The 25,579-nt window shown below is 45.4% G+C and overlaps 2 protein-coding genes across 2 annotated transcripts; both read left to right on the top strand.

Annotated features, from left to right (window-relative positions):
* The first annotated feature begins 2,536 nt into the window (after window positions 1-2,536).
* On the top strand, window positions 2,537-4,822 carry ETV2 (ETS variant transcription factor 2). The gene is made up of 6 exons (XM_071219945.1): window positions 2,537-2,606; window positions 2,711-2,788; window positions 3,075-3,134; window positions 3,393-3,821; window positions 4,263-4,375; window positions 4,607-4,822. The coding sequence occupies exons 1-6, from the start codon at window positions 2,537-2,539 to the stop codon at window positions 4,805-4,807; spliced, it is 951 nt and encodes a 316-aa protein (XP_071076046.1). The 3' UTR covers window positions 4,808-4,822.
* A 3,135-nt stretch (window positions 4,823-7,957) lies between these two features.
* On the top strand, window positions 7,958-23,200 carry COX6B1 (cytochrome c oxidase subunit 6B1). The gene is made up of 4 exons (XM_024577532.3): window positions 7,958-8,092; window positions 9,895-10,011; window positions 11,149-11,249; window positions 23,015-23,200. Exons 1-4 carry the CDS (start codon window positions 7,972-7,974, stop codon window positions 23,066-23,068), a joined length of 393 nt encoding a protein of 130 aa, XP_024433300.2. The 5' UTR covers window positions 7,958-7,971; the 3' UTR covers window positions 23,069-23,200.
* Window positions 23,201-25,579: the final 2,379 nt, after the last annotated feature.

The following is a 25,579-nucleotide window of genomic DNA, read 5'->3' as shown; positions in this document are numbered from 1 at the left end:
ATGCTCTTCTGACTCTAGCCTGTGTTCTCAGCACCAAGGTAGGGGGTGGAAGGGTCTACTGGGCCCTACCCTTCTGGAGCTCACAGCCTTCCAGGCTTTCAGCAAACTCACCTAGGGCCCACACAGCGCTTGGAGAGACACATTGGTGACTATAACAGCCCCAGACCGTTTCCTCAGAGCTCCTGGTCCAGTGGAAGAAGAGAGGTCCATTGCCAGACAGGGACAGCTCAGAGAGGTCAGGGTTGGAGTAGGGGAGCCCAGGGTGCGAGCTGGGAGTCAAGGAGGGCTTTCTGAAGGAACTGGCTATTTCTGAGACTGTCTCATTCTCTTCTGTCATTTTTTCTCTCCGAGTCTGCAGTTCTCACCCTCTGGATTTCTGAGACTTTCCCATTATCTTCACTCTGCTGAACCCTAGACTATGTCTTTGTGTGGGTCTCCTTGACTGTTTCTCTATCTCTGTTGAGTGTCCCCTGGTTTGTCTCTCTCTGCATCTGTATCTCTCTGAGTCAATTTTCTGTATCTATGGGTCTACTCACCCATCTCCTTTCCAAGCTCCAAGCTTGTCTCTGCCCGTCCAAAGAAGATCCACTCAGGACCTTGAACACCAGACTAAGAGCTTACTTTACTCTGATGGCAGCAACCAGCCCCAAGAAGCTGAGACAGTTCAAACAGGGAACCAGCATGACAAATCTGTACTTTAGAAAGAGCCCTGAAACTACTGTGTACTGAGGTCTGGAAAGAGGCTGGGGCAGAAATGAGGCAAAGGGCGATTGCATGTTTCCAACAGGAGGGGATGAGGGTCTCCCAGGGGCACAGTGGTCAGAACCCTGGACTGGTAGGGGGGAAACTGCCAAGGCCTGTCAGGGAAGCTAGTCACCCAGGAGAGGTGTTAAGTTTTCCTCTGTTCCTGTCTTTCTGCTTTACAGCCCCCTCTCTGACGTCACATTTTCCAGTCTGGTCAGAGGATGAGGGCCTCCTCCCCCAGCAGGAAGTGCCCTTCAGTTCCCTGCCACCTGGCTGGACCACCCAGCCGGGCGACCCTCAAGCCCCACCTGCACATTACTAGCCCTCCCTACTCCCTGCTCACTAACCATGGGGGCAAGGGAGGAGATGGGAAGGAGAGTGATGACAGAAAGGAGGCTTTTAAAGTGTGCATTTAAGTCTTTCTGAGGACAGGGAGAGAAAAATCAATCATGGGTTGAGATGGACAGAGATGGAGTGGTGGGGTGGGAGGCAAAAGGATGAAGAGAGGTGAGAACTGTGAAGCAGTACAATGAGACTGGAAATGGGCAGAAAACCCAGAGAGAGAGAGGAACACTCAAAAACAAAGACATGGAGAGAGTTGATGAATCTTTTGAAGCAAGTTACAAACATAGCACTTCTCCCCTAAATATTTCAGTGTTCATTACAGAGACATCTTTCATATCATGACACCATTATCACATTTAAGAAAATTAGTAATTCTATATCTCATAGTCAATTTATACTCAAAATCCCATTTGTCCCAAACTATTAGAGCATGGAAGGGCATGGACTCTGGAGATGAAGAAAAGTGGTAGGAAGCCCGCTTCAATTTCCTCTGTCATAAAATGGAAATAAGACTAGTACCTACCTCATAAGAAAATTAAACAAAGGCCCATGGCAGTTGGGGGCATGCAATGAGCCCTCAACAAATGTTGGCTATTAGTATTACTGTTACTGTTTATTTTGTTGATACTACCGTTATCATGATTGATGCTCCTCTAGAATGTCCTCAAAGCCCTGGGAATGGGAGAACTCTGCCTGGTCAGGGATCCCAATCAGCCTCCCCCCACTCCATCTCCCTCAGACTCCCTGTGGATTGTGACGTAGGCCAACCGATAGTCTGGCCGGAAATCCCCCCTTCCTGTTGCAGATAAGTCTGGTGCAGCCTAGCTGTACCCAGGCCCTCCTCCCCCCAACCCCCCTCCATGTCGCAGGATCAAGTCCCCAAGATGGAGAACCTGTCTACCAAGCCCCCTGCCCCAGTGCCATCACCCCATAAACACCCCCTGCAGCCCAGCCTATTGTTCCCCTAGCCACCCCAGCAGGAAAGCCTCAGCTACCAGGAGGCAGGTGGCCATTCCTGGGTTGGGGGTAGTGTAGCTCAGCCCTGCCCCAGCCCCCTGCAACTCGACCTTAGCTTCAACCCCCAGCTCTGACGTCTTGGAAAATTCCCCCCTGCCCAGGTCCCCAAGGGAGGGGGTGCATGGTATCAAATGGGGCTGAGACCCTCAGCTGGGGACAGAGGAACCCGCCAGAGGTAAGCCATAAGCTGGGGACTGGAGGTCTGGTGTCCTGGACTCCTGAGTCTGAGGAAAAAGGGCTGAGGTCCCTCACTCCTCGACTGACAGAAAAGGACACTGGAGGCCAAGATTCCAGGGTCTTGGGGAAGCAGAGTCCTGGATTCCTGGGTCTGAGGGAAGCAAGACTGCAGGGTCCTTAAGTGTCACTAGCTTACCCTGTGTCTTCCCCACCATCCCACCCTCCCACCCCAGAACATTCACAAGGAGCATCCATGGACTTGTGGAAGTGGGATGAAACATCACCACAGGAAGTGCCCCCAGGGAACAGGCTGTCAAGGCTGGGTAGGCTGCTGTGGCTAAAACAATGTGTATGTGGGGGGCGGGGAGTGCCCAGGTGGGAGGCTTCCACTGACCCTGACGGACCCTAACCTCCTGATTGCCTGCAGAAGGAGCTGAACTCGGCTTCTGTTTCCCTGAAGTGGCACTCCAAGGGGATACGCTGACAGAGGAGCCTTGCTGGAAAGGTGTTTATGGGCTGGGACCCCTGGGTGTTGGGGAAGGTTAGATCTGTGGGAGGGAGGGACCATGCCTGGACTTCCGGGGTTTAATGGGGAGAGGGTTTCGGGCTTGAACTCCTGAGGATGAAGACGGGCTGGAGTTCCGAGTCCTAGGTCTGAGTGAGTAGGGGGAGGGGGTAATAATGACTCTCCGTCCCAGACAAATAAAAACTACTGTGTGAGTGGTTGAGGGGGGTCTCTAGTTATTGCTCACACCCTTCCCTAAATTCAGCTACATCCTTATCCCTCGCAGGATTCCCACAGCGGAACTGGGGCTCCACGTCACCACACCCAGAAACTCCACGGGAAGCGGGTGAGTGTGTGCAGAGACAGGGAAGGATGAACCTGGGGTCCTCCGCCTTGGTTGAAATTTAGCCTCCCTTATCTTTGAGAGAGAAAGGAGATAGGACTGAGGAGATAGGACCTGTGTCCTCCAGGTGGCCAAACCCAGATCCGGGAGCCAGGGGCCTCAGGAACCAGGGACAGAGAGCTTCGACTTATAGAAACCCCGAGGGGGGGCGGGGAACGAGACACTGGGGCTCCGCTCACTGGGGTCCGTTCCTCTTCACAGAGCACGCCTCTCAGGCTCTTCCATGGTCAGGAGACCGGTCACAACTCGGGTGCACCGGCTGGGACGCTGGGAGCCCAGTCTCTCGGGCCCTGGGCCCCGCCTCTCCCGGCCTGGGCCCTGCCCTCTTCGCTGGGTCCTTAGGGATCACCCACCAGAACACCACCTCCGCGGGAGGAGCCAACTTGTGGTCGTTCGCACCCGCAGCAGCCAGCTCCACCAGATGGGACTGTTCTATTGGCTGCAACCTCGCCACCTCCTGGGGAGGGCCTGAGGGCTCGTACTATCCCACCACCTGGGACGTGGAGTTGCCCACGAATCGCACCACGTCTTCGAAGGATTACCAGAGTTCAGATTCCACCACTTCCTCCGAACCGAGCCAGCAGTCGGACCGCGCAACTTTAGCTCGTTACCCCAAAACTAACCACGGAGGTGAGAGGTCCGCTAGACTTCGCAGGAAGCTAAGCCGCAGGCTAATGAGGCGGGGCCTACGCGCCTAAGGGGGCGGGACCCGGGTAACCGGCTGTGAGAGGGAGGAACTCAGTTGCCTAAGCGCTGGAGAGTGGAGACAGCAGTTGCCCTCGCTCCTGAATCCTGAGAAAGGTGGGGGTTAAGACCCTGGTAGTCTTCTAGGGAGCACGGGACGAGGACCTAGGCTCCTGGATTAGGTGAGAAGGAAAGACTTGAGAGTCTGGGTGACTGCGTCTTCAAGGTGGGGCAGCCTGGCCCCCCAAGGCCAATCCTTGGATCCCTTTTATGGAGGGATTTGGACTCGCTGGTACAGGACGGGGAGGGAGCCCGGACGCCTGGGTCATCAAAGCGACCTGGACTGGGGCCAGAAAACCTGAGTGTTCACCTGCCTCTACCCCGCAGGTCCAATTCAGCTGTGGCAGTTCCTCCTGGAGCTGCTTCAAGACGGGGCGCGTAGCAGCTGCATTCGCTGGACGGGCAACAGCCTCGAGTTCCAGCTGTGTGACCCCAAAGAGGTAGGGCAGCTTCCCAGACCCGCCAAGTCCAGCCCCAGTCTTCTCTTGTTCAGCCTAGTCCCGCCATTCATTTTGCCTAGTCTTTGGCCCTTCCCCAGACGCGTCCTCACCTCGCCCCTACTCCGAGCCACCTAGAGGGTGTCCAGACTATACTAGAACCCTGCCCCCAGCCCACCTATTGTCAAGCCCTCCCCTTCTCACCTTTTCAGCTAAGCTCTGCCTTCGCCGTAGGTGGCGAGGCTGTGGGGCGAGCGCAAGAGGAAACCTGGCATGAATTACGAGAAGCTGAGCCGAGGCCTGCGTTACTACTACCGCCGCGATATCGTGCACAAAAGCGGTAGGAGCAAGTACACGTACTGCTTCGGGGGCCGGGTGCCCGGCCTAGCTTATCCAGACGGCTCTGGGGGTGGACAGGGAGCAGCAACCCAATAAAAATATCCGGTCAAACCTCCTTTGCGTGCTGCCTTCATCCTTCTCAACGACCCTTAGACCTGCTGGGAAGCCTGTGTACATCACCAGGCAACAAGCCCCCCCGCCCGCCACCCACCACCTGTATGATCCTAAGACTCACCAGACCAAAACAGACGCAGACCCTTAAGGGACTTACTGTGTGCTCGTTGTGTGATGGGACATACAAAGGAATCTCAGTCCCTCCATAGGACCTACTGTGTGCCTGCCCTCTGCTGGGACTTGTAAAGAATCAGACCCAATCACTTGTGAGTTTACCTACTCTGGACCCCTTGAAAAAAGAACTGAGGCTCCAAAAAGGGCTTACTGTGTACCCTCACAGTGCTAGGGACTATCAAGGAGTTAGATGTAGTGCTTACGCCCCCTCAAAAAAACCCCCACCTACTCTGTTTCCCCACCCAAGCTGGGGGACATAGAACTCAGACCGAGACCCCAAGCAGAGCCTACCGCATTCTGGGAACTGCTGAGCTCCTAAAAAGAGCCAGCTCAGTGGTCTTCCTGTTGACAATGCTGGGGATTCAGGAGTGACCAAGACAACTCAGCCCTGCCCTTAGGGAGCTCACAGTTCAGTGGGGATACGGACCCATCACCAGACACCGACAGCCCAGACTGCTCAGGGCTGGGATGGGGAAACTCCAGGGGGTTGGGGAGACCCAAAAGGAGGGACCTGACCTAGCCTGGGGAAGGGAAGGCCAAGAAAGGCTTCCTGGAGGAAAAAATAGCTGATTTGAGAAGTCAGGCAAAGAATGTTCCAGGCAGAAGAAACAGCATGAGCAAAGACCTGGAGGTAGATCTCACAACACTGTTCAATGAACTAAAATGTCAGTGGGGCTGGAGAAGGGACCATGGATCACTTCACAAAGAATCTTTGGGGTCATGGTAAGGAGCCTGGACTTTGTCCTGAGGTCACAGGGGAGCTATGGGTGGGTTAAGCAGGGAAAGGATTTGGGCTTTAAGATGTTATTGAAGGGAGTGAAAGAAGGCATGCAGACAGGTAGTTCCACAAATAGTAACAATGTTGATGAACACAGAATATTTAAGGAGCCCCTGACCCAATAAGGCCTGGGCATTGCACCCAACATAGTGAATGGGAAGCTTTGGAGGCCAAGACCAACAGGAGGATGAAAGCAGTTCTCTTTCACACAACTCCTTCATTCAGTCTCCATTAGGCACTTTATTCACACAAGAAATTCACTCCATCAGTGTGCCAGGTGCTAAAGATACAGTGGTGAATAAGACAAAAATTGCTCCTCTACAATCTTCTATTATATTGAGGGAGACAAAAGAAGGTCATCAGAATAAAAGGAAGGATATCATATTTGAGAAGGTAAGTGCTATGGAGAAGTAAAGTAGGGAAGGGTTAGAGAGGTTGACAAATGGCAACTTAAAATATCTGAACGGAGAGGGGCTCACCAAGGTGACATTTGAGCAAAAAACTGAAGGAGGTGAGTCAGTCAGGGAGCCAGCTGTGGGAAGAACATTTCAGGCCAAGGGAATAAGTGCAAAGGCCCTTTGGGGGAAGCCAGACTGCATGTTTAAGGACCTTTTAGGCCAGTTCCCAGGCTGGAGCAGTGGGAGTCAGAAGATGAGTAGGAGATGTTGACTTAAACAAAGAGGTAAACTGAGGCAAGCTAAACAAAAAATGAACTTATTCTGGAACAGCAGAAGAACTGCAACTCAGGACAGGCAAACTAGCAAGCTACAGGCAAGCCCAAAGCACATCCAAAGAGACAAAGGGAAGGTCAGCTTCTATTATGTTTTAGGAGGAAATTATGGAGGGGTGTTTTGAACACAAGTCCATTAGAAGAGAACAAGAGTTTGAGGTTGTGGTGGTTTCTCATTGGCTGCAAGTGTCGGCCCAGAGTGTTGGTGCTAGGGCAGGGAGGGATCGTCCTTTTTCTTTCTTTCTCTCCCTCTCTCTCTCTTTATTTTTTTTTTAAGCAAGAGATAAATTCCCATGTGAAAAATATCCTCCTTTGAACCAGATGGAAAGTAACATTCTTATCATCACAGACAAGAACTTGAGAAACATATCTTGTTAAAATAATTCTTATCTTCCTTTTTTGTTATGGATGCTGCAACAAATAATAAGGGCATGAGAGCTCCTCCTTCAGGGCTTCCCAACTCCATTTTGAATAAGGTTTCCTCTATCAGTTTTTACAGAGATGAGGGTATAAAGGGGGCCCATCTCTGTAGGTCATTTGTGAGGACTTTCGTTATAAACTAAAAGTCTGACCAGACACCAGGGTAGGGTTCTAGGCAAAGGAAGGGAGCTGATCTGACTGAGGTGTTAACAGGGTACCTCTGGCTGAGTGAACTGAGAGTGGAGGGCAGCAGGGAAGCTGGAAGGCCAGAGAGCAGGCTACTATAATAGTCCAGGCTGGAGGTGCTGGTGGCTTGAACCAGATGTGGCAGAAGATTCTGACTATATTTTTAGAGGCAACGCCAACAGGACTTCTTTATAAGATCAGCTTTAGGGTGTGAGAGAAAGATAGGAGTCAAGTACAACTCTGTTCAGAAGAAGAGTTGCCATTTTCCAAGATGGACTGATTTCTGCCAGACCCTTCAAGAAACCACGTCTTAATTCTTAACCCCTCCTCTCCGTGATGCAGGACTGATTTCTGAGTTCTCAGCCACTCAAATCTTTTCGGGATTTGAAAGTGGAGTCTGGGTATTCTTCTTAACGTGGAAAAATGACCCTGGGAAAGAAGGCTGGTTCCTTTACAATACCGTAAAATTGACCCCATAATAATCATAATAAGGGTATAGATTGTTGTCTTTTATTCAACGATGCATCTCCAACCCTTAGTACTTGGCATTCAATAAATAATACTTGCACGAATAAGAGTACTTCCGCTTGGGTACTTCCCCAGGTCCACTCTCGAACCATCCCCAGGACCCAGATAGAAAGCCTTTCTCCAGGAAAAGCCAGGGGAAGGAGGACAACCTGTAACTAGGAGGTGTCCCAATCCCCAGCTCAGAGCCCTTCCTAGCGCTATCTGTGCAAGCTTATGACTGGGTCTAGAGTAATGATGAACAGCCATTTAGCCCAATAGAAAACTGAAATTCTCATGCATGGGTGTGGCCTTAATGGCCTCAGAGACCGCCTCCCCTGGGCGCTCTAGTGAATGGAGGACTCACTTATAACCCGCCCGGCTTCCGGTCCGCCAAAATTCCGCTTCCTGCCAGACGGAGGCGTCTTTGCCGAGGGTCACATTGAGCTGCGAGCGGCTTCAGGGGCGTCTTTAGGTGAGTGTAGAGGGTCGGGAACCCGGGATCCCATCTTGGGTGATTGAGGAACCTGCCCCTAGCTTCCCCGAGAACGAGAGGTTTCCGGCTAGCGGCTTTCGGCCTTCTGGGGCCCCGGGGTCCTGTTTGTGTTAGTAGTCATAGATAACGATTCTTCTTAATGCCGGGCAACACTCCAAATGATTTATATTAAGTCATTTAGTCTTCCCGCCAGCCTGTGGTTTTCCATTTTGACAGTGAGGCAACTGAAGCTCAGAGATATTAAGTACTTAGCCAGGGACCAGGCTTGGACACAGTAATTTGGCCTACGGTCCCCATAATCATCGGGCCGCAGGCGTGACTCTCAGCGGCTTGGCCCGCGGTAACCTAGTTCCCTGGGGTCTGGCCCCTCCCCTCCTCCTTGAACGTTGGAGTGACCTCAGTGTGGTCCCGATCCACCCTCACTCGAGATAGTGGGTCAAGATCTCGCTCCAGATTACTGTTCCACCATGACCGCATCCCCGCTGCTGGTGTTCTGCAACCCCCTCCCGACTTCTCCGCCCCTTCCCCCACGGGACTCTGGGGTCCCAGATCCCCATTGCTACCTTGGATCGCTTTCATTTAACACTGACTTGCGCACCTCTGTGTAACTTTACTCCTCGAGTCCTCGAGTTCTCTGGAATAGAGGCACTTTCAGATTCCCTGGTGAAAAATGTGTCACCTCATGAGCCGTTATAGCAAAGGGTTTTAAGTTTTATTTATTTTATTTTTAGAGAGAAGGGATGGGAGGGAGAGAGGGAAACATCAACATGTGGTTGCCTCTCGTGCGTCCCCTACTGGGGACCTGGCCCGCGACGCAGGCATGTACCTGGACCTGGAACCAAATGGGCGACCCTTTGGTTTGCAGGCCGGCACTCAATCCACTAACCCACACCAGCCAGGGCCGCAAAGGTTGGTTGTTTTTTTTTTAACCCTGAGTCCACAGAATCTATAGAATTCAAGGAGTTCTAGTACTCAAGTGGGAGGGGGAATTACATCTGTATTTTTTAATAATCTCATTAAAATGTAGCATTTGCTTCCATTAGGAATGGAGGCAACAACCTCAGGAGTATTAGCATCTGTGACTTTGTCAGCATTGAAATCACACATCATCTTATATCGCATTATGGTTGCAGATGGTACAAAATATCTTCACTCATGATTCCTTCAAAACTGTGATACTTAATAAATCCTTGGCTACATATATGTGGGTTTTTTGTGAGCCTGTGCAAGTTTTTAAAGCATTTAAACATATTCTGAGAAAGGGATCATTAGACCCCTGAAGAGTTCATGGCACCAAAGATATGAAGAATTTCTTCATTGTGCATTTCGTCATTGATTGAGTGCAACTCCACTACTTGTATGCTGTATGACCTTGAGAAATCATTTAAACACTGGTCACCCCTTGTTGGTGAAGCAGTGATAGTAATAGTTCTTACCTTTTATTAGATTGACTGTAGAAGTAAATCTGTAAGAGTATAGAACAACACCAGGCCTGTGGTCAGCACTCAATGAGTGTTAGCTAGTGTTATTTTGTGACAGATAAGGCCTGATTTTACCAAGGACTTGATCCTCCCTCTAAACCTTGCTGTGACTTCCACATTCAGATGTATGGATTTGCCCCGCCTTTCACCTCTGTGTGTATATGTTGAAAGGGGGTGGGGGGTGGCTTATTCATACCCAGCCTTTCCTCTCTCTCTGGGCCCCCGACAGCCTGAGTGGGCTGATGTGCCCAGGTTTAGGCCCCATAGAATCCATGCAAACACCACTCTCTTTGCCTCCAGGAGTCAGCAACATGGCAGAAGACATCAAAACCAAAATCAAGAACTACAAGACTGCCCCTTTTGATAGCCGTTTCCCCAACCAGAACCAGACCAGGAACTGTTGGCAGAACTACTTGGGTAAGCAGGGCATGGTAGTGGGGGGAATGCACATCTTCCCCATAATGTTCCCACACCTGTTGTCCACCTCTTGCCTCCTCAGGGACCCACACATCCCAGGCCTTTTTTATTTTTGGACATCCTACCTCGCAGGGCCTAGGGTGCTTATCACCAACTGTGTTCAGGATCTGGACCAGTGCCACAAACTCTGGTTCCTACAATGATTTCTTTTTTTAAAGATTTCGTGTGTGTGTGTGTGTGTGTGTATGTGATGTAACATACATACAGGAAGTACAGAAAACATAGTGTAGAGCTAAATAAATAATTCTGAAGTGAACACCTGTGTAATTATAACCTGGATAAAAAAAAGTAGATATTGCCTGAACTCTGAACTCCCCTGCCGACTGCACACCCTGTATTGAATACACACCCTACTCTCCCCAGCAGAGATGTAACCCCACTGACTTAGAGGCAATCATATTTTGGTTTTCTTACCATGTTTGGTTTGCCTCTTTGTGAACTTTATAAATATTGTATGTATTCTCTTGTGTTTGCATTTTTAATTCAACAGTTTTGAAGATTCATCTGTGCTATGACAATTAAGTTTGCTCATTTTCATTGCTATAAAGTTTTCCATGGTTTATTCATGGACACTTGTGTGGTTTCCAGTTTGGGGCTCTTATGAATGATGCTACTGTATACATTCTTATAGATGTAATTTCAAGTCCATATGAATGCTTTTCTTTCTAGAGAATGTGCCCTGAAGTAAACTACCTGGATTAATTTTTTAAAAATTATTTGCTTGCTTTTAGAAGTCAGATTTCCCGCTCCTGTCTCCCTCTCTTGGACTCCAGCATCTTAGCGTCAAGACTGTCTTCCCCTTGCCCTGGTTCTGGGTTTCTATAATCTCTACACATGCCCCTCATTTTGCACCCCCCAGTCCTGACCCCAGAGTTTTCAAGTTGAACGGCAGTTCTGTAGGGATTGCAAAGTCAATTTAGTGAGTTATATCTAGCCTTTTTTAGTATACTTGTGAGGGTGTACATTCTTTGTAAAGTGTGTGTGTGTGTGACTGGTTGTGAAGTATTTCTGTGAGTTTAGTTCAAAACTGTGTTCCAGCCCTTTGTCTGGACTGACCTGGAAGCCCTTTTTTCACAGACTTCCACCGTTGTGAGAAGGCAATGGCTGCTAAAGGGGGTGATATTTCCGTGTGTGAATGGTACCAGCGTGTGTACAAGTCCCTTTGCCCCATATCCTGGGTAAGTGACTCCTACTGGGGCCCTTGGGGTGCTGGAGTGGGGTCTTAGGAGAGGGGAATTTGGTAACTTGGTGGAATTCAGATGCAAGAGGCAGAGGGAAGACAGGGCATCACACTGTCCATGGGACTTGGCCTTTTCTTCCTAGAATTGCCTCTCTTTCCTTCTTTCACCAATACTCTCAACAAGTCAGGGCTCTCAGCGAAGGTGACCAGGGCTGTCTCTTTGATAAATCCGTCTCACTCAGCACTCTATAGATATTAGGTATACTCAGCGCTCGGTTCCTGTCCCTGTGGAGTTCACCGTCTTGTGCCCTCCTGTCCTTTTTCATTAGCAACATTATTTTTTTACAGATTTTATTTCTTTTTAGAGAGAGGGGGAGGGAGAGAGAAAGGAAGAGAAATATTAATGCGAGATAAAAACATCAATCAGTTGCCTCATGCATATACCCCAACTGGGGACCAAACTCACAACCCAGGCATGTGCCCTGACTGGGAATTGAACCAGCTACTATTCTCCTTGCAGGACAATGCCCAACTACCTGAGCCACACCAGTCAGGGCCTCATTATGAACATTTTGAAATATACATAAAAATAGAATAATTCAGTGACTACCAAATATATCCATTACCCAAATTGAAAATCAATATTTTCCACACTTCCTTCATCTGTCTCTTTTCTTTTTCTTTTTTCCTTTGCTGAAGTATTTTTTTTTTTTTTTATTGTTATGCAATTACAGTTGTATGCCTTTTCTCCCCATCCCTCTACCCCACCCCAGGTGAACCCACCTCCCTCCCCCCTCTCCACCCTCCCCCTTGGTTTTGTCCATGTGTCCTTTATAGTAGTTCCTGTAATACCCTCTTCCCACTATCCCCGCCCCCACCCCCCACCCCCGCCCTGGCTATTGTTAGATTGTTCTTAACTTCAATGTCTCTGGTTATATTTTGTTTGCTTTTTTCTTCTATTGCTTATGTTCCAGTTAAAGGTGAGATCATATGGTACTTGTCCCTCACTTCCTGGCTTATTTCACTTAGCATAATGCTCTCCAGTTTCATCCATGCTGTTGCAAAGGGTATAAGCTCCTTCTTTCTCTCTGCTGCGTAGAATTCCATTGTGTAAATATACCATAGTTTTTGGATCCACTCGTTTGCTGATGGGCACTTCGGTTGCTTCCAGTACTTGGCTATTGTAAATTGTGCTGCTATGAACATTGGGGTGCACAGATTCTTTTGGATTGGTGTTTCAGTGTTCTTAGGGTATAATCCCAGCAGCGGAATTACTGGGTCAAAGGGCAGTTCCATTTTTAGTTTTCTGAGGAAATTCCATATTGTTTTCCACAGTGGCCTCACCAGTCTGCATTCCCACCAACAGTGCACAAGGGTTCCCTTTTCTCCACATCCTCTCCAACATTTGTTTGTGGATTTGTTTATGTTGGCCATTCTGACTGGTGTGAGATGATACCTCATTGTGGTTTTAATTTGCATCTCTCTGATGGCTAGTGATGCTGAGCATCTTTTCATATGTCTCTGGGCCCTCTGTATGTCTTCCTTGGAGAAGTGTCTGTTCAAGTCCTTTGCCCATTTTTTAATTGGGTTGTTTGTCTTCCTGGAGTGGAGTCGAGTGAGTTCTTTATATATTTTGGAGATCAGGCCCTTGTCTGAGGTATCGTTGGCAAATATGTTTTCCCATACTGTTGGTACTCTTTGTAATTTGGTGCTGTTTTCTTTAGCCATGCAGAAGCTTTTTATTCTGATGAGGTCCCATTTGTTTATTCTTTCCTTTATGTCCCTTGCTTTAGGGGATGTGTCTGTGAGGATGTTGCTGCGTGGAATGTCTGAGATTTTCCTGCCAATGTTTTCCTCAAGGACTTTTATGGTGTTACGGCTTATATTTAAGTCTTTTATCCATCTTGAGTTTATTTTCGTGTATGGCGTAAGTTGGTGATCGAGTTTCATTTTTTTGCACGTAGCTGTCCAGATCTCCCAACACCATCTGTTGAAGAGGCTGTTTTTGCTCCATTTTATGCTCCTGCCTCCTTTGTCAAATATTAATTGATCGTATAGACTTGAGTTTATTTCTGGGCTCTCTATTCTGTTCCATTGGTCTATGTGCCTGTTTTTATGCCAGTACCAGGCTGTTTTGATTACAGTGGCCTTGTAATACAGTTTGATATCAGGTATTGTGATCCCTCCTGCTTTGTTTTTCTTTCTCAAAATTGCTGCAGCTATTCGAGGTCGTTTATGGTTCCATATGAATTTCTGCAATGTTTGTTCTATATCTGTGAAATATGTCATGGGTACTCTAATAGGGATTGCATTGAATCTATAAATTGCTTTGGGTAGTATGGCCATTTTGATAATGTTGATTCTTCCAATCCATGAACATGGTACATGCTTCCATTTGTTTGTATCTTCCTTAATTTCTTTCTTCAGTGTTGTGTAGTTTTCTGAGTACAGGTCTTTTACCTCCTTGGTTAGGTTTATTCCTAGGTACTTTATTTTTCTTGTTGCTATATCAAATGGGATTTTTTTCCTGATTTCTGTTTCTGCAGTTTCGTTGCTGGTGTAGAGGAATGCCTTTGATTTCTGGGTATTGACTCTGTATCCAGCTGTTTTGCCAAATTCATTTATTAGGTCGAGTAGTTTTTGAGTGGAGTCTATAGGGTTTTCCATGTACACTATCATGTCGTCTGCAAACAGTGACAGTTTCATTTCCTCCTTTCCAATTTGGATGCCTTTTATTGCTTTTTCTTGTCTGATTGCTGTGGCTAGGACTTCCAATACTATGTTGAATAGGAGTGGTGAGAGAGGGCATCCTTGTCTAGTTCCTGATCTTAGTGGGAAAGCTCTAAGTTTTTGTCCATTGAGTGTGATGTTGGCTGTAGGTCTCTCATATATGGCCTTAATTATGTTGAGGACTGCTCCCTTTATTCCCACTTTGCTGAGTGTTTTTATCAGAAATGGGTGCTGTATCTTATCAAATGCTTTTTCCGCATCTATTGATATGATCATGTGATTTTTGTCTTTGCTGTTGTTGATGTGATGTATTATGTTTATTGATTTGCGAATATTGTACCATCCTTGCATCCCTGGGATGAATCCCACTTGGTCATGGTGGATGATCTTTTTAATATATTGCTGGATGCGGTTTGCTAATATTTTGTTGAGAATTTTAGCGTCTATGTTCATCAGCGATATTGGTCTGAAGTTTTCTTTCTTCGTTGTGTCTTTATCTGGTTTTGGGATTAGGATGATGTTGGCTTCATAAAAAGAGTTTGGGAGTCTTCCATCAGTTTGGATTTTTTCGAATAGTCTGTGAAGGATAGGGGTTAGTTCTTCCTTAAATGCTTTGTAGAAATCTCCTGTGAAACCATCTGGTCCAGGGCTTTTGTGTGATGGGAGTTTCTTGATGACTTCTTCAATTTCCTTTGCTGATATTGGTCTGTTCAGGTTTTCTGCTTCTTCTTCATTCAGTTTTGGAAGATTATATTTTTCTAGAAATGTGTCCATTTCATCTAGGTTTTCAAATTTCTTAGCATACAGGTCTTCATAGTAATTTCTTACGATCCTTTGTATTTCTGTGGTATCAGTTGTAATCTCTCCACTTTCATTTCTAATTCTGTTTATTTGGATCCTCTCTCTTTTTTTCTTGATGAGCCTACTTAAAGGCTTGTCGATTTTGTTTATCTTTTCAAAGAACCAGCTCCTGGATTCATTGATCCTTACAATTGTGCTTTTAGTCTCTATGTCATTTAGTTCTGCTCTGATCTTGGTTATTTCCTTCCTTCTGCTTGCTCTGGGCTGTCTTTGTTGTTGTTCCTCCAGTTCTTGTAGGCGTAGGGTTAGGTTGTTTGTTTGAACTGTTTCTAACTTCTTAAGGTAGGCCTGTATTGCTATGAACTTCCCTCTCAGGACTGCCTTTGCTGTGTCCCATAGGTTTTGGGTTGTTGTGAGTTCGTTTTCATTTGTTTCCAGGAAGTTTTTGATTTCTTCCCTAATCTCATTCTTGACCCATTCATTGTTTAATAGCATGCTATTCAGTCTCCATGCTTTTGAGTGTTTTGGGTTTTTACCCTTGGGGTTGGTTTCTAGTTTCAGACCCTTGTGGTCAGAGAAGATGCTTGATATGATTTCAATTTTCTTGAATTTGTTGAGGCTTGCTTTGTGTCCTATCATGTGGTCTATCTTTGAAAAAGTTCCATGTACACTTGAAAAGAAAGTGTATTTTGCTTCTTTGGGATGAAAAGCTCTGTATATATCAGTTAAGTCCATTTCCTCTAAGGTATTGTTAAGTGACACAATATCTTTGTTGATCTTTTGTTTGGAAGACCTGTCCATTTTTGATAGTGGGGTGTTAAAATCCCCTACTATAATTGTGTTGCTGTCAATATCTTTCTTGAAATCCTCCAAGATTTTCTTTATGTATTTGGGTGCTCCTATGTTGGGTGCATATATATTTACAATGTTTATGTCTTCTTGGTGGATTCTTCCTTTGAGTATTATGAAGTGACCTTCTGGGTCTCTCTTTATGGCCCTTCTTTGGAAGTCTATTTTGTCAGATATGAGTATTGCTACCCCTGCTTTTTTTTCCTGTCCGTTTGCTTGGAAGATTTGTTTCCAGCCCTTCACTTTCAGTCTGTGTAAGTCTTTTGTCCTGAGATGGGTTTCTTGTAGGCAGCATATGTGTGGGTCATGTTTTCTTATCCATTCAGCTGTTCTATGTCTTTTGATTGGAGCATTTAATCCATTTACGTTTAAGGTTATTATCGATAGGTAGTTATTCATTGCCATTATTTCCTACCTGTGTTCCTCTGTCTTTCTCTTTTCCCTCCTTTCCTTAAAGCAGTCCCTTTAGCATCTCTTGCAGAGCTGGTTTGGTGGAGCTGTATTCTTTTAGACTTCTTTTGTCTGGGAAACTCTTTATTTGGTCTTCTATCTTGATTGAGAGCCTTGCTGGGTAAAGTAGTCTTGGTTGCAGGCCTCTGGTTCTCAGTACTTGGAATATTTTTTGCCATTCTCTTCTGGCTTGGAGCGTTTCCATTGAGAAGTCAGTTGCTAACCTTATTGGGGCTCCCTTGTATGTTACTTCCTTCTTCTCCCTTGCTGCCTTTAAGATCCTCTCTTTGTCTTGGAAATTTGCCATTTTAATTATGATGTGTCTTGCAGTGGGTCTCTTTGGGTTCCTCTTGCTTGGGACTCTCTGTGATTCCTGGATTTGGGTGACTTTTTCTCTCCTCAGATTAGGGAAATTTTCCATCATTACTTTTTCAAACAGGTTTTCTATCCCTTGCTCTTCTTCTTCTCCTTCTGGTATTCCTATTATACGGATATTGTTACGTTTCATGTTGTCCTGCATTTCCCTTATTGCCTCTTCATTCTTTCTGAGCCTCTTTTCCTTTTCTTGCTCCTTCTGGGTGTTTTTTTCTACTTTATCCTCCAGCTCGCTGATCCGATCCTCTGCTTCATCAAGTCTGCTTTTAATTCCTTCTACTGTGTTCTTCAATTCAGAAATTGTATTCTTCATTTCCGCTTGGCTCTTGTTGATATTTTCTATTTCCTTTTTCATGTTGATATAGTTTGCAGTGAGTTCATTGTAGTTTCCTTGTAGTTTCTGGTAGTTCTCTTTGAGCTCAGAGAGCTCAGTGAGCTTCCTGATGACCATTGCTTTGAACTCAGTATCTGATAGTTGACTTGCCTCTTTTTCGGTTAGTATTCTTTCTGAGACTTCCTCCTTTCCTTTCATTTGGGAATTGTTTCTTTGTCTTCCCATTGTTTGTGAGGCTCTTCTTGTTGGCCTCTGCGTCTTAAATTGCTTTGTTCTGACTCCCTGGATTTATGATATGAACTTCTATGGTAGAATGCCAATGGGATTCGGTGGTGCTGTCTCCTTACTCTCCTGTGCTCACTGGTCTTGAGCTGACGTTTATGTGTTTAACACGGTCTAACTCTAGTCTTTTCAGCACTCCAGGTTTTGTTGTCTCACCTGTGGGAAAAAGAGAAAGGGGGGGCAAAAGAAAAGAAAAAAAAAAAAAACACACACACACACACACAAAACAAACCAAAACAAAGATGGGAAGGAGGGAAAAAGGAAATAGGAAAGGAGGAAAGGAAGGAAGGAGGGAAGAAGGAATAAAGAAAGATCGGAGGCAAGATAAGAAGGAATTTTAGCAAAAATTAAAACATAGAAATAGATAAAAGAAGGCAGGAAGAAGACATAAAAATGGTAAAGGATGGGAGGAAGAAGGAATGAAAAAAAAGAAAAAAAGAGAGAGGAAGAAGGAATTCGGGGGAAAGGAAAAAAAAGAAAAAGGATAAAAAAAAAAAAAAAAAATCTTCTGTTGGCTTTAAACCGGTCAGGTTAGTTCTGCTGGTCTTCCTGTCTGTGCAACGGGAGGGGGAGGTTGGAAGGATTGGTTTCACTTTTCTCTCTTCCTGGGTCACACTCTTCGCTGTTTTGTAGGTGTGGTCCCTGGCAGTCAATCAGTCCGTTGATCAGCCAATCCAGCCGCTTTGGCTTGTGACACGTGCGTGCGCAGCAGGGGAATCCAGCCGCTTTGGGTCTGTGACGTTATTTTGTGCCCTGAGCGCGCAGCCGGCGGACCAATCGAGCTGCCATGGCTTGGAACGCTGGCGCGCAGGTGGCGGATTCAGCCGCCTTGGGGTTAGGACACTCGCCAGCAGCTTTGTATTTGGAAAACAGGCACCCAGCCGGCCCTGTGCTTGGTGAGCACGCGCAGCCCGCTGAGCCACAGGCTCTGTGCTTGGGAGCCCAATCCAGCCGCCCTGGGCTTGAGTCTCTCGGGCGGGCGGGGCCGCCCTGGGACTGAATCACGCGGCACTGGGTTCCGAGGTTTTGGGCCTGTGGGTGGAGCAGCTAGTCTCTGCTCCAAATTATCTCGGAGGTTTCAGGTGTGGGCGCCCCTCCGGGGTTTCAAATGTGGGTCCCGTTCGCTAATCTGCTCGCGCTCGCGACGGGACCTCAGGTGAGCGTAGCAGTCCAGGGGTGGAGGGGGAGGGGCGCCAGGGGCCTCGGCTACTACCGAGAGTTCTCTAATTAGCCCCTGAGTGTCTCTATTTTCTTTTTCTTTTTGAGAAATTCCTCCTTTTCAAGCCCCCCTGGTCTAATCAAGCACCTGGCTGCTCACAGCGCAGCCTGGCCCTCTCCCAAGACTCCTGCTGCAGCCCCTGCGCCAGGGCTGGCGCTTCTGCCGCCCTTGTACCGCGCGTTCCCGGGTCCCGTGGACCTTATTGTCCTTGAGCACTCTTCTTACCGTCAGATCTTTCAGTGTCCTCTATCTTTGGTCTCTGATCTTCGTATATGCTGGAATACTGTTGGCTGTTCGCTCTGCTCCTCAGATCAGCTAGGTATTTCCCTGGCGTTGAGGGGAAGTGGACTCCGCTCCCACCTATGTTGCCGCCATCTTCTCCTTGCTGAAGTATTTTGAAGCAAATCCCAGACATGTCATTTCACCCCTCCCTATTTCAGTGTGCATATCCAAAAAATATGGACACAATAAGGCAGTCCTTTTAGCCCTGATCTGACCAGACCTTTTGTCGCCATTTAATATTCTCTGCCATACCCTCTTTTTAAATAAAGAATTTATGTTTAACATGAGTCTGTTTCCTGATATGTCAAGGTTGCAGGTTCCATCTCTGGTCAGGGCACATACAAGAAGCAACCAATGAATTTGTAAATGAGTGTAACAACAAATCAATGTTTCTCCCTCTCTCCATTTCTCTCTCTAAAATCAAAAAATTAAAAATTTAAATAAACTAAAATAAAAACAGCCTTGACTGGTGTGGCTCAGTAGGTTGGGCATTGTCCTGCAAACCGAACGGCACTGGTTAGGGCATGTACCGGAGGCAATCAGTTGATGTTCCTCTTGCATGTCCCCCTCTCTTTCTTCCTCCCCTCCCCTCTCTCTAAAAATAAATAAAATAAAAACATTATTTCATCAAATCAAAGCTCCCATCAAGTGCAAGAAATATTGAGAGATGTTCATTTTTTTTTAAATACTAGAAACAAATGTAACAAGTATACTAACTTCAGAGATGTTAAAATGAAACGCCATTTGTCTTAGAATCAAAATATGATACTATTGCAAAAGTAATAGTGCTCATTTTTTAAAAAAAAAAGCAACAAATGTGAGCAGAACAGTAAAATAAAAAATAAAAGCCCAATCCTGCTCCCAGGAGGTAACTATTGTTAACTGATTCCTTTTTCTCTATGTATGAATTTATCATACGTAAGCCGGTGGCACTTTCTGTGTATGAACAGTTCATACTATATATTCTGTTTTATGACTTGCTTTGGCTTATTGGTTTGTCTTGGAACCTTTTTTTTATGGCAATGCAGAGATCTGCTTTATTCATTTTAATAACATGCTTTTATTTAACTGGCCCCCTTTTGATGGAGATTATGTTTTTAATTTTTCAGTATTTTAAGCATCCTTAAAGTGCATCTTTGGGGCTTGTTTCTGGAGAGCAAATTGTCTTACTGGCATTTTTCATCTCACTTCATTTTCCTTTCACCTCTTTGGCTACACTGTCTCATGTGTCTTTGAGTACCCTGTTCCCTCCCAGGATTTCTTAACAACCCTGGGTGATCTTGGGTAACATGATGAGTTTTGTTACTTGTTGTTTTTTTGTTCTGCTTAATTAGTCCTCACCTGAGGATCTATTTATTGATTTTAAAGAAGAAGGGAGAGAACGAGACAGAGATAGACACAGACAGACATAAATCAGTTGCCTCCCGTATGCGCCACGACCAGGGATTAAACCTGCACCCTAGGTATGTGCCCTGACTGGGGATCAAACCCACAGCCTTTTGGTGCATGGGACGAAGCTCCAACCAACTGAGTCACCTGGCCAGGGCAGGTAACATGATGTTTTAATCTCCTAACATCCCACTTCCAGCCTTAGGGCCTACATTGGGTACATGCTGGACATGATGCTAGGGTCATGCTACCCCCCACCCCAGTTTCCAGGACCTGGGCCTGCCCTTACCTGGGAATCAGACTGTGTGGTTCTTCCACTCAGGTGCCTACTGTGTCTGCCCTATTAGGGTTGGATACAGATATATTCTGTACAGGCTCCTTTATACCCAGCAGCCTTGGCATTTCAAAAACTTGATGAAGTACAAATAAGTGTTTTGTTATTGCTGTTGTTTTTGTTTTTTATAAACAATGTAATCAATTCAGTCTCTCATCTCACTATGTATATTTTGGGAGCAGTAGGGGTGGGAGTCCAGCACTTTTCCTATATGAGCATTTAAGACTTTTTTTTCCCAACCGTCTTTTATTTTCTGGTTAATAAAAAGAACATTTAGGAACATTTGAAATCTTGCTCCCTGGCATGTTTGGCTCAAATAAGCTCTTATAAAAATTTAAAAAATAAATAAATACATAAATCTTTAGTTTCTCCATAAAAAATAGCATTGGTATTTTGTAGAATCTTTAAATGAGAGATTTATGTATAATGTAGACAGTGAAAGCCCCCCTGTCACCCTTTCTGAGTCCTAAAATAACTTTCCTTAGGAATTTGGTGTAATCTTCCACTTCCTTGTTGTGTTCCAGTGTATGTGTAGGTGTGTTTTTTATGTACTTTTTATATAGATGTGGGTCATTTTCTAGGTACTGTTTTGAATTTTGCTTTTTTTTTTTTTTTCCCACTTCAGTGCAGAATGCTCAATTATTGGGTAGCCATCAGGTTTAATAGTTAAAAAATATTCCCTTCCCCTTTGGCTGGACTCATTTTTTTTTTTTTGACTAAATGATATTTGATATACAAGATATGTTTTCCCCTCCGTTTGAATGGTTTCCTTAGTTTTCTACCCATGAAGAGAGATCACTGGACAAAGGGTAATTTGCCAAAGGACCAGACCAGCGGGACCCTTTAACTTTAAAAGGTAGTGGGGACATAAACCCAGAACCTGAGAAATTCACACTTACAGAGCTGTGGATTGTAGACAGTACAAGTCCAGTATAAGGGAATCTAGGTGAATTCCACACATGAAAAGATGTCCATCCCCACTCCGGAAAATACAGCTTAAAACAACAGAGATATGCTTGTTTTTTTACCTTGCAGTCTGGTGCAAGAATGGTAAAGGTTAATAGTGTTAAGTATTGGTGGTTCTATAAATCATTTTAGTCACTTTTGAGGTCAGTTTGGCAGGCTATTTCAAAATGAAAAAAATCATACTCTAGATGTGGCATAGTTTTCAAAAAAATCATACTCTAGCCCTGGCTGGTGTGGCTCAGTGGATTGAGTGCTGGCCTGTGAACCAAAGGGTTGCTGGTTCGACTCCCAGTCAGGACACATGCCTGGGTTGTGGGCCAGGTCCCCTATTGGGGGCACATGAGAGGCAACCACACATTGATGTTTCTCTCCCTCTCTTTCTCCCTCCCTTCCCCTCTCTCTAAAAATAAATAAATAAAATCTTTAAAAAAAAAACATACTCTAGACACCTGTAAAAATGTTTGTATATGAAGATATCCATTGCAGTTTTTTTGTAATTGGGAACATTCAGAAACAACCCCAGTTAGATAAATGATACATTTTTATTGATCTCTACATGACAGAATATAGAAAGAGCTCTGCTACTTTTGGGAAAAAGCAAGTTGCAGGACAGTCTATATAATATGGCCCAACGTGTGTGTGTGTGTGTGTATTTGATAGTACAGAGTATTTGTGATGCATATGTCTATGTAAATAAAATAAACACATACCTGGCACTTACTGTATGGGCCAGCTACATTGTAAGTGCTTTATAGCATATAAGGGCAAACATGCTAAAAAAATGGGATGAGGTAGGTACTATTATCTTCATTTTACATAATTGGAAACTGAGGACCAAGGATAGAGTGGGTATTTAGATTCATTTTCCCTTATCCATGTTTTTATCCACTTCCTCTGCTACATGGTAACATATAAATGTGTTTGTGTATGCGTGTGTATAAAAATGAATATGCTTCAAATTGCCTGTATAGAGGGGTCTGCAAGGAGCAGAGTGTTACTTCTGGTGAGTGTTAACAATGTGATTCTGGCCTTTCCAACATTTTTATGTGTATGCACACATGTACTTGATTATATCTTAGACATCCATTCTTTTTTTCTTTTCTAAGATTTTATTTATTTATTTTTAGAGAGAGGGGATGAGAAGGAGAAAGAGAGGGAGACAAACATCAGTGTGTGGTTGCCTCTCACACACCCCCCCCACAAGGAACCCTGCGTGTAACCCAGGCACGTGCCCTGATTGGGAATCAAATGGCAACCCTTTGGTTCACAGGCTGGCACTCAATCCACTGAGCCACACCAGTCAGGGTGGACATCCATTCTTACCCTACTTTTTTCACAGCTGCCTAGTCTTCCTTCTTTCCTCTGTTCTGACAAATATCATTGAGTGTTCCTGAACACTCTGTTCCAAACATCACTCTGGGGTTCCTGAAGCAGGGCATAGCCACTCTCTTGAACCTATATACCTCACGTATCTCCTCATGGACAGCCCTGCAGTAAGCCTGGGATTTTTCTGCCCATTACTTTTCCTCTCCCCACCTCCTTGGATTCAGCTTGCATCAGCTCATTTAGAACAGTGATTTTTGTCTTTCTGGGTCACTGTTGGTTCCCCAACTCCTGGAACAGTGTAATTATTGGGATTACTTGTTGTCTGACTAAAGAAATGAATAGGTAGGCAAAGTGAGAAAGACAAAGAAGTCCACCTACCTGGTTTCCCCACAGAGGAAGGGAGTAACACTAGCTGTCTTTCCACAGGTGTCAGCCTGGGATGACCGCCGGGCAGAAGGCACATTTCCTGGGAAGATCTGAACTGGCTGCTCCCCACCTGTCCTCTGTCTTCCATCCTTCTCCCAGGGACATGAAGGGGGACCTGTGTATATCCCACCCTAGGATCCTGAATCATGGCTTAACTAACAATAAATACTTGTTGGAACAGTGTAAGACTGTGTTTGTGTAAAGAGCTGGATCATTGGTGAAGAAGCTGGCTTGGGATTAATACCTAGACCAGTAAGGGGGGCTCCAGAATGAGTGTTTTGTTTTATTTTGTTTTGTTTTTATTTTATCAAAATTTGACCACCTCTGTGCTAGACAGTAGAGTATATGGTTATATGAAATAGCCTCAAGCCCCACTATATATGCTAAAATTGATCTGTATGATCCCTTAATTATCTGTATGATTTTTAAAACTTCTGAGTATAGAAAAACACATATGTACCTCATGTAGCTCCAACAAGTATCAACAAATGACTAGTTTCATCTTTAATTATTCCTCTTCCCCACTCTTGGTAATTTTAAAGTAAACCTGAGAGATCATAGTTTATCTAGAAATGAGTAAGTGTATCTATCTATTAGAGATACATTTTTAAAAAGATTTTATTTATTTATTTTCAGAGGGGAAGGGAGAGGGAGAGAAACATCAATGTAAAAGAGAAACAATTGGTTAGCCTCTTACACGTCCCTAACTAGGGGCCTGGCCTGCAACCCAGGCATGTGCCCTGATGGGTGACCTGTCAGTTCACAGGCCAGTGCTCAACCCACTGAGCCACACCAGCCAGGGCAGAGGTACATGTTTTTTAAAACACAATCACACTACTGTTATTACACCTAAGAAATGAACGATACTTAATATCATCTGATAAGCAGTCTTCTGCACAATGTGTAATTTCTCTGTGCTATGGGCTCCCTCCTTCAGGTTGAGCATGGTAGTGACTGGATGTCTTTTAAGTAGGCTGAGTTAAGAAATGTTCTTGCCCAGGCCGGGTAGCTCAATTGGTAAGAGTTCTGATATCAGTTCTCATATGCCAAGGTTGTGGGGTTGATCCCCAGTCAAGGCACATACAAGAATCAACCAATGAATGCGTAAGTAAGTTGAACAACAAATCAGTTTCTCTAAATTCAATACATAAAAAATTTTTTTTAAATGCGCTTTCTCAATGTCCCCAAAAGCATTGCCATACAAAGACAACCCAAAATATCATGTACCAATCATCCACCAAACTTGTCAGCAAGGAAGCCCTGAGACTGTTGCCAGCTAGAGCACCATGTGTGGCCAAATTGGTATTTCTTCAAGACCACTCGAATGGTGGTGCCACAGACTTATCTGAAGGATAAGGATATTCAAATGTGCAGAGAGATGATTCTTGATTGAGGAAAATGGCCCTAGGGAAGGATCTGCAGTGGCTGCCTATAAAAAGGAGGGGCTGAAAACAGGACCATTGTACACGCATAGGGATTTTGAGGGGCTGTAGAGCTTACGGCACACATTGGGAAGAACAAAGAACTTAAAAGGAACACGGTGAAATTTTCAAATGAAACAGGACATGCAGTCAAAAGTCAAGATGTAGGACTTGCTGCCTTCAGACACCTAATTCTGCCAAGGGCCTACTGCCAATAGCAGTCTAGAAGTATTTGTAATTTATAATTAATCATTTTTTATTGTTACTGTTATGAAGGAGCTTGTAATTAAGCATGCTTTAGAAGAGCGGCTTTCTAGCTTCTTTGATGGCAGCTCACAGAAATGTGCACTCCCAATACACATGTGCACATGCACATAACTGAAATAAACTTTCCATGAAACTGCTTACCCTTTCTGCCCTTGGCAGAAATGTGTTCTGATGTTTTCTCAGTTTCACACCCCATGAAGCTGATTTTGTGACACACCATTTGGGGGAGCTCTGGAGAACATTGTTCCTTTCTTGTGGGAGGTGAGAAGCGGGAAACTGCATATGCAATTCATGGCTTCAGCCCCAGATGTCACTCACCTTCCCCTTTCACAGAGTTGCTGCTCAAACACAGTCTTGAACAAAGCAGGATTGTCATCAAAGTCCATACTGGTAGGAGAGTTTTTAGATGAAGCTTCTTTGCTCGCTTGGACCTCTTCTGCCAATCCTTGGCTTTCTGGAGGACAGTGCCTTTGCCTGTGACCTTGATGGAAAGAGGTCTGTTCTTGAGTGCTGTTGCAGAGTTGGCAGTTACATCTGGAGGCGGGGATAGAGGCTGCAGCTTTGGGTCAGGGCTCATGTTCTCCAGATGGGTGGCGTCCATGGTGGTACCCAGTAGCCTGGGCCTGTCCTTGGCCTTCTCCTGGTTATCCTTAACCTCTATGATAGCTTAAGGTCCACACACCTGCTCTCCTCCATCCTGCACTCCTCGATTTCCTTCAGCTTCTGCTCCAGGACTCCCTGGAGCACTGGCCGGGACTCCCTGGTCTATACATTTTAACAGGGTCTCTTTCAACTCCTATTTCTCTTTCTGGAGCTGGCTCATGTGCCCCTAGATTCTTCCTTCTTGAGTCTCTCCTATTGCTTTGTGTCCCACTTC

The sequence above is a fragment of the Desmodus rotundus genome, chromosome 12, assembly GCF_022682495.2.
Source record: "Desmodus rotundus isolate HL8 chromosome 12, HLdesRot8A.1, whole genome shotgun sequence".
Lineage (NCBI taxonomy): Eukaryota > Metazoa > Chordata > Mammalia > Chiroptera > Phyllostomidae > Desmodus > Desmodus rotundus.
The sequence above is the reverse complement of the archived record's forward strand: the minus strand, read 5'-3'. Positions and strand labels throughout refer to the sequence as shown.

Bases quoted from the DNA above. Each gene is read 5' to 3' on its own strand.
- ETV2 (XM_071219945.1), top strand. From the start codon at position 2,537: ATGGACTTGTGGAAGTGGGATGAAACATCACCACAGGAAGTGCCCCCA. The intron at 3,135-3,392 runs GTGAGTGTGTGC...TCCTCTTCACAG, and splicing joins AGAAACTCCACGGGAAGCGG to AGCACGCCTCTCAGGCTCTT. The intron at 4,376-4,606 runs GTAGGGCAGCTT...CCTTCGCCGTAG, and splicing joins AGCTGTGTGACCCCAAAGAG to GTGGCGAGGCTGTGGGGCGA.
- COX6B1 (XM_024577532.3), top strand. From the start codon at position 7,972: ATGGAGGACTCACTTATAACCCGCCCGGCTTCCGGTCCGCCAAAATTC. The intron at 10,012-11,148 runs GTAAGCAGGGCA...CTTTTTTCACAG, and splicing joins CTGTTGGCAGAACTACTTGG to ACTTCCACCGTTGTGAGAAG. The intron at 11,250-23,014 runs GTAAGTGACTCC...GTCTTTCCACAG, and splicing joins CCCTTTGCCCCATATCCTGG to GTGTCAGCCTGGGATGACCG.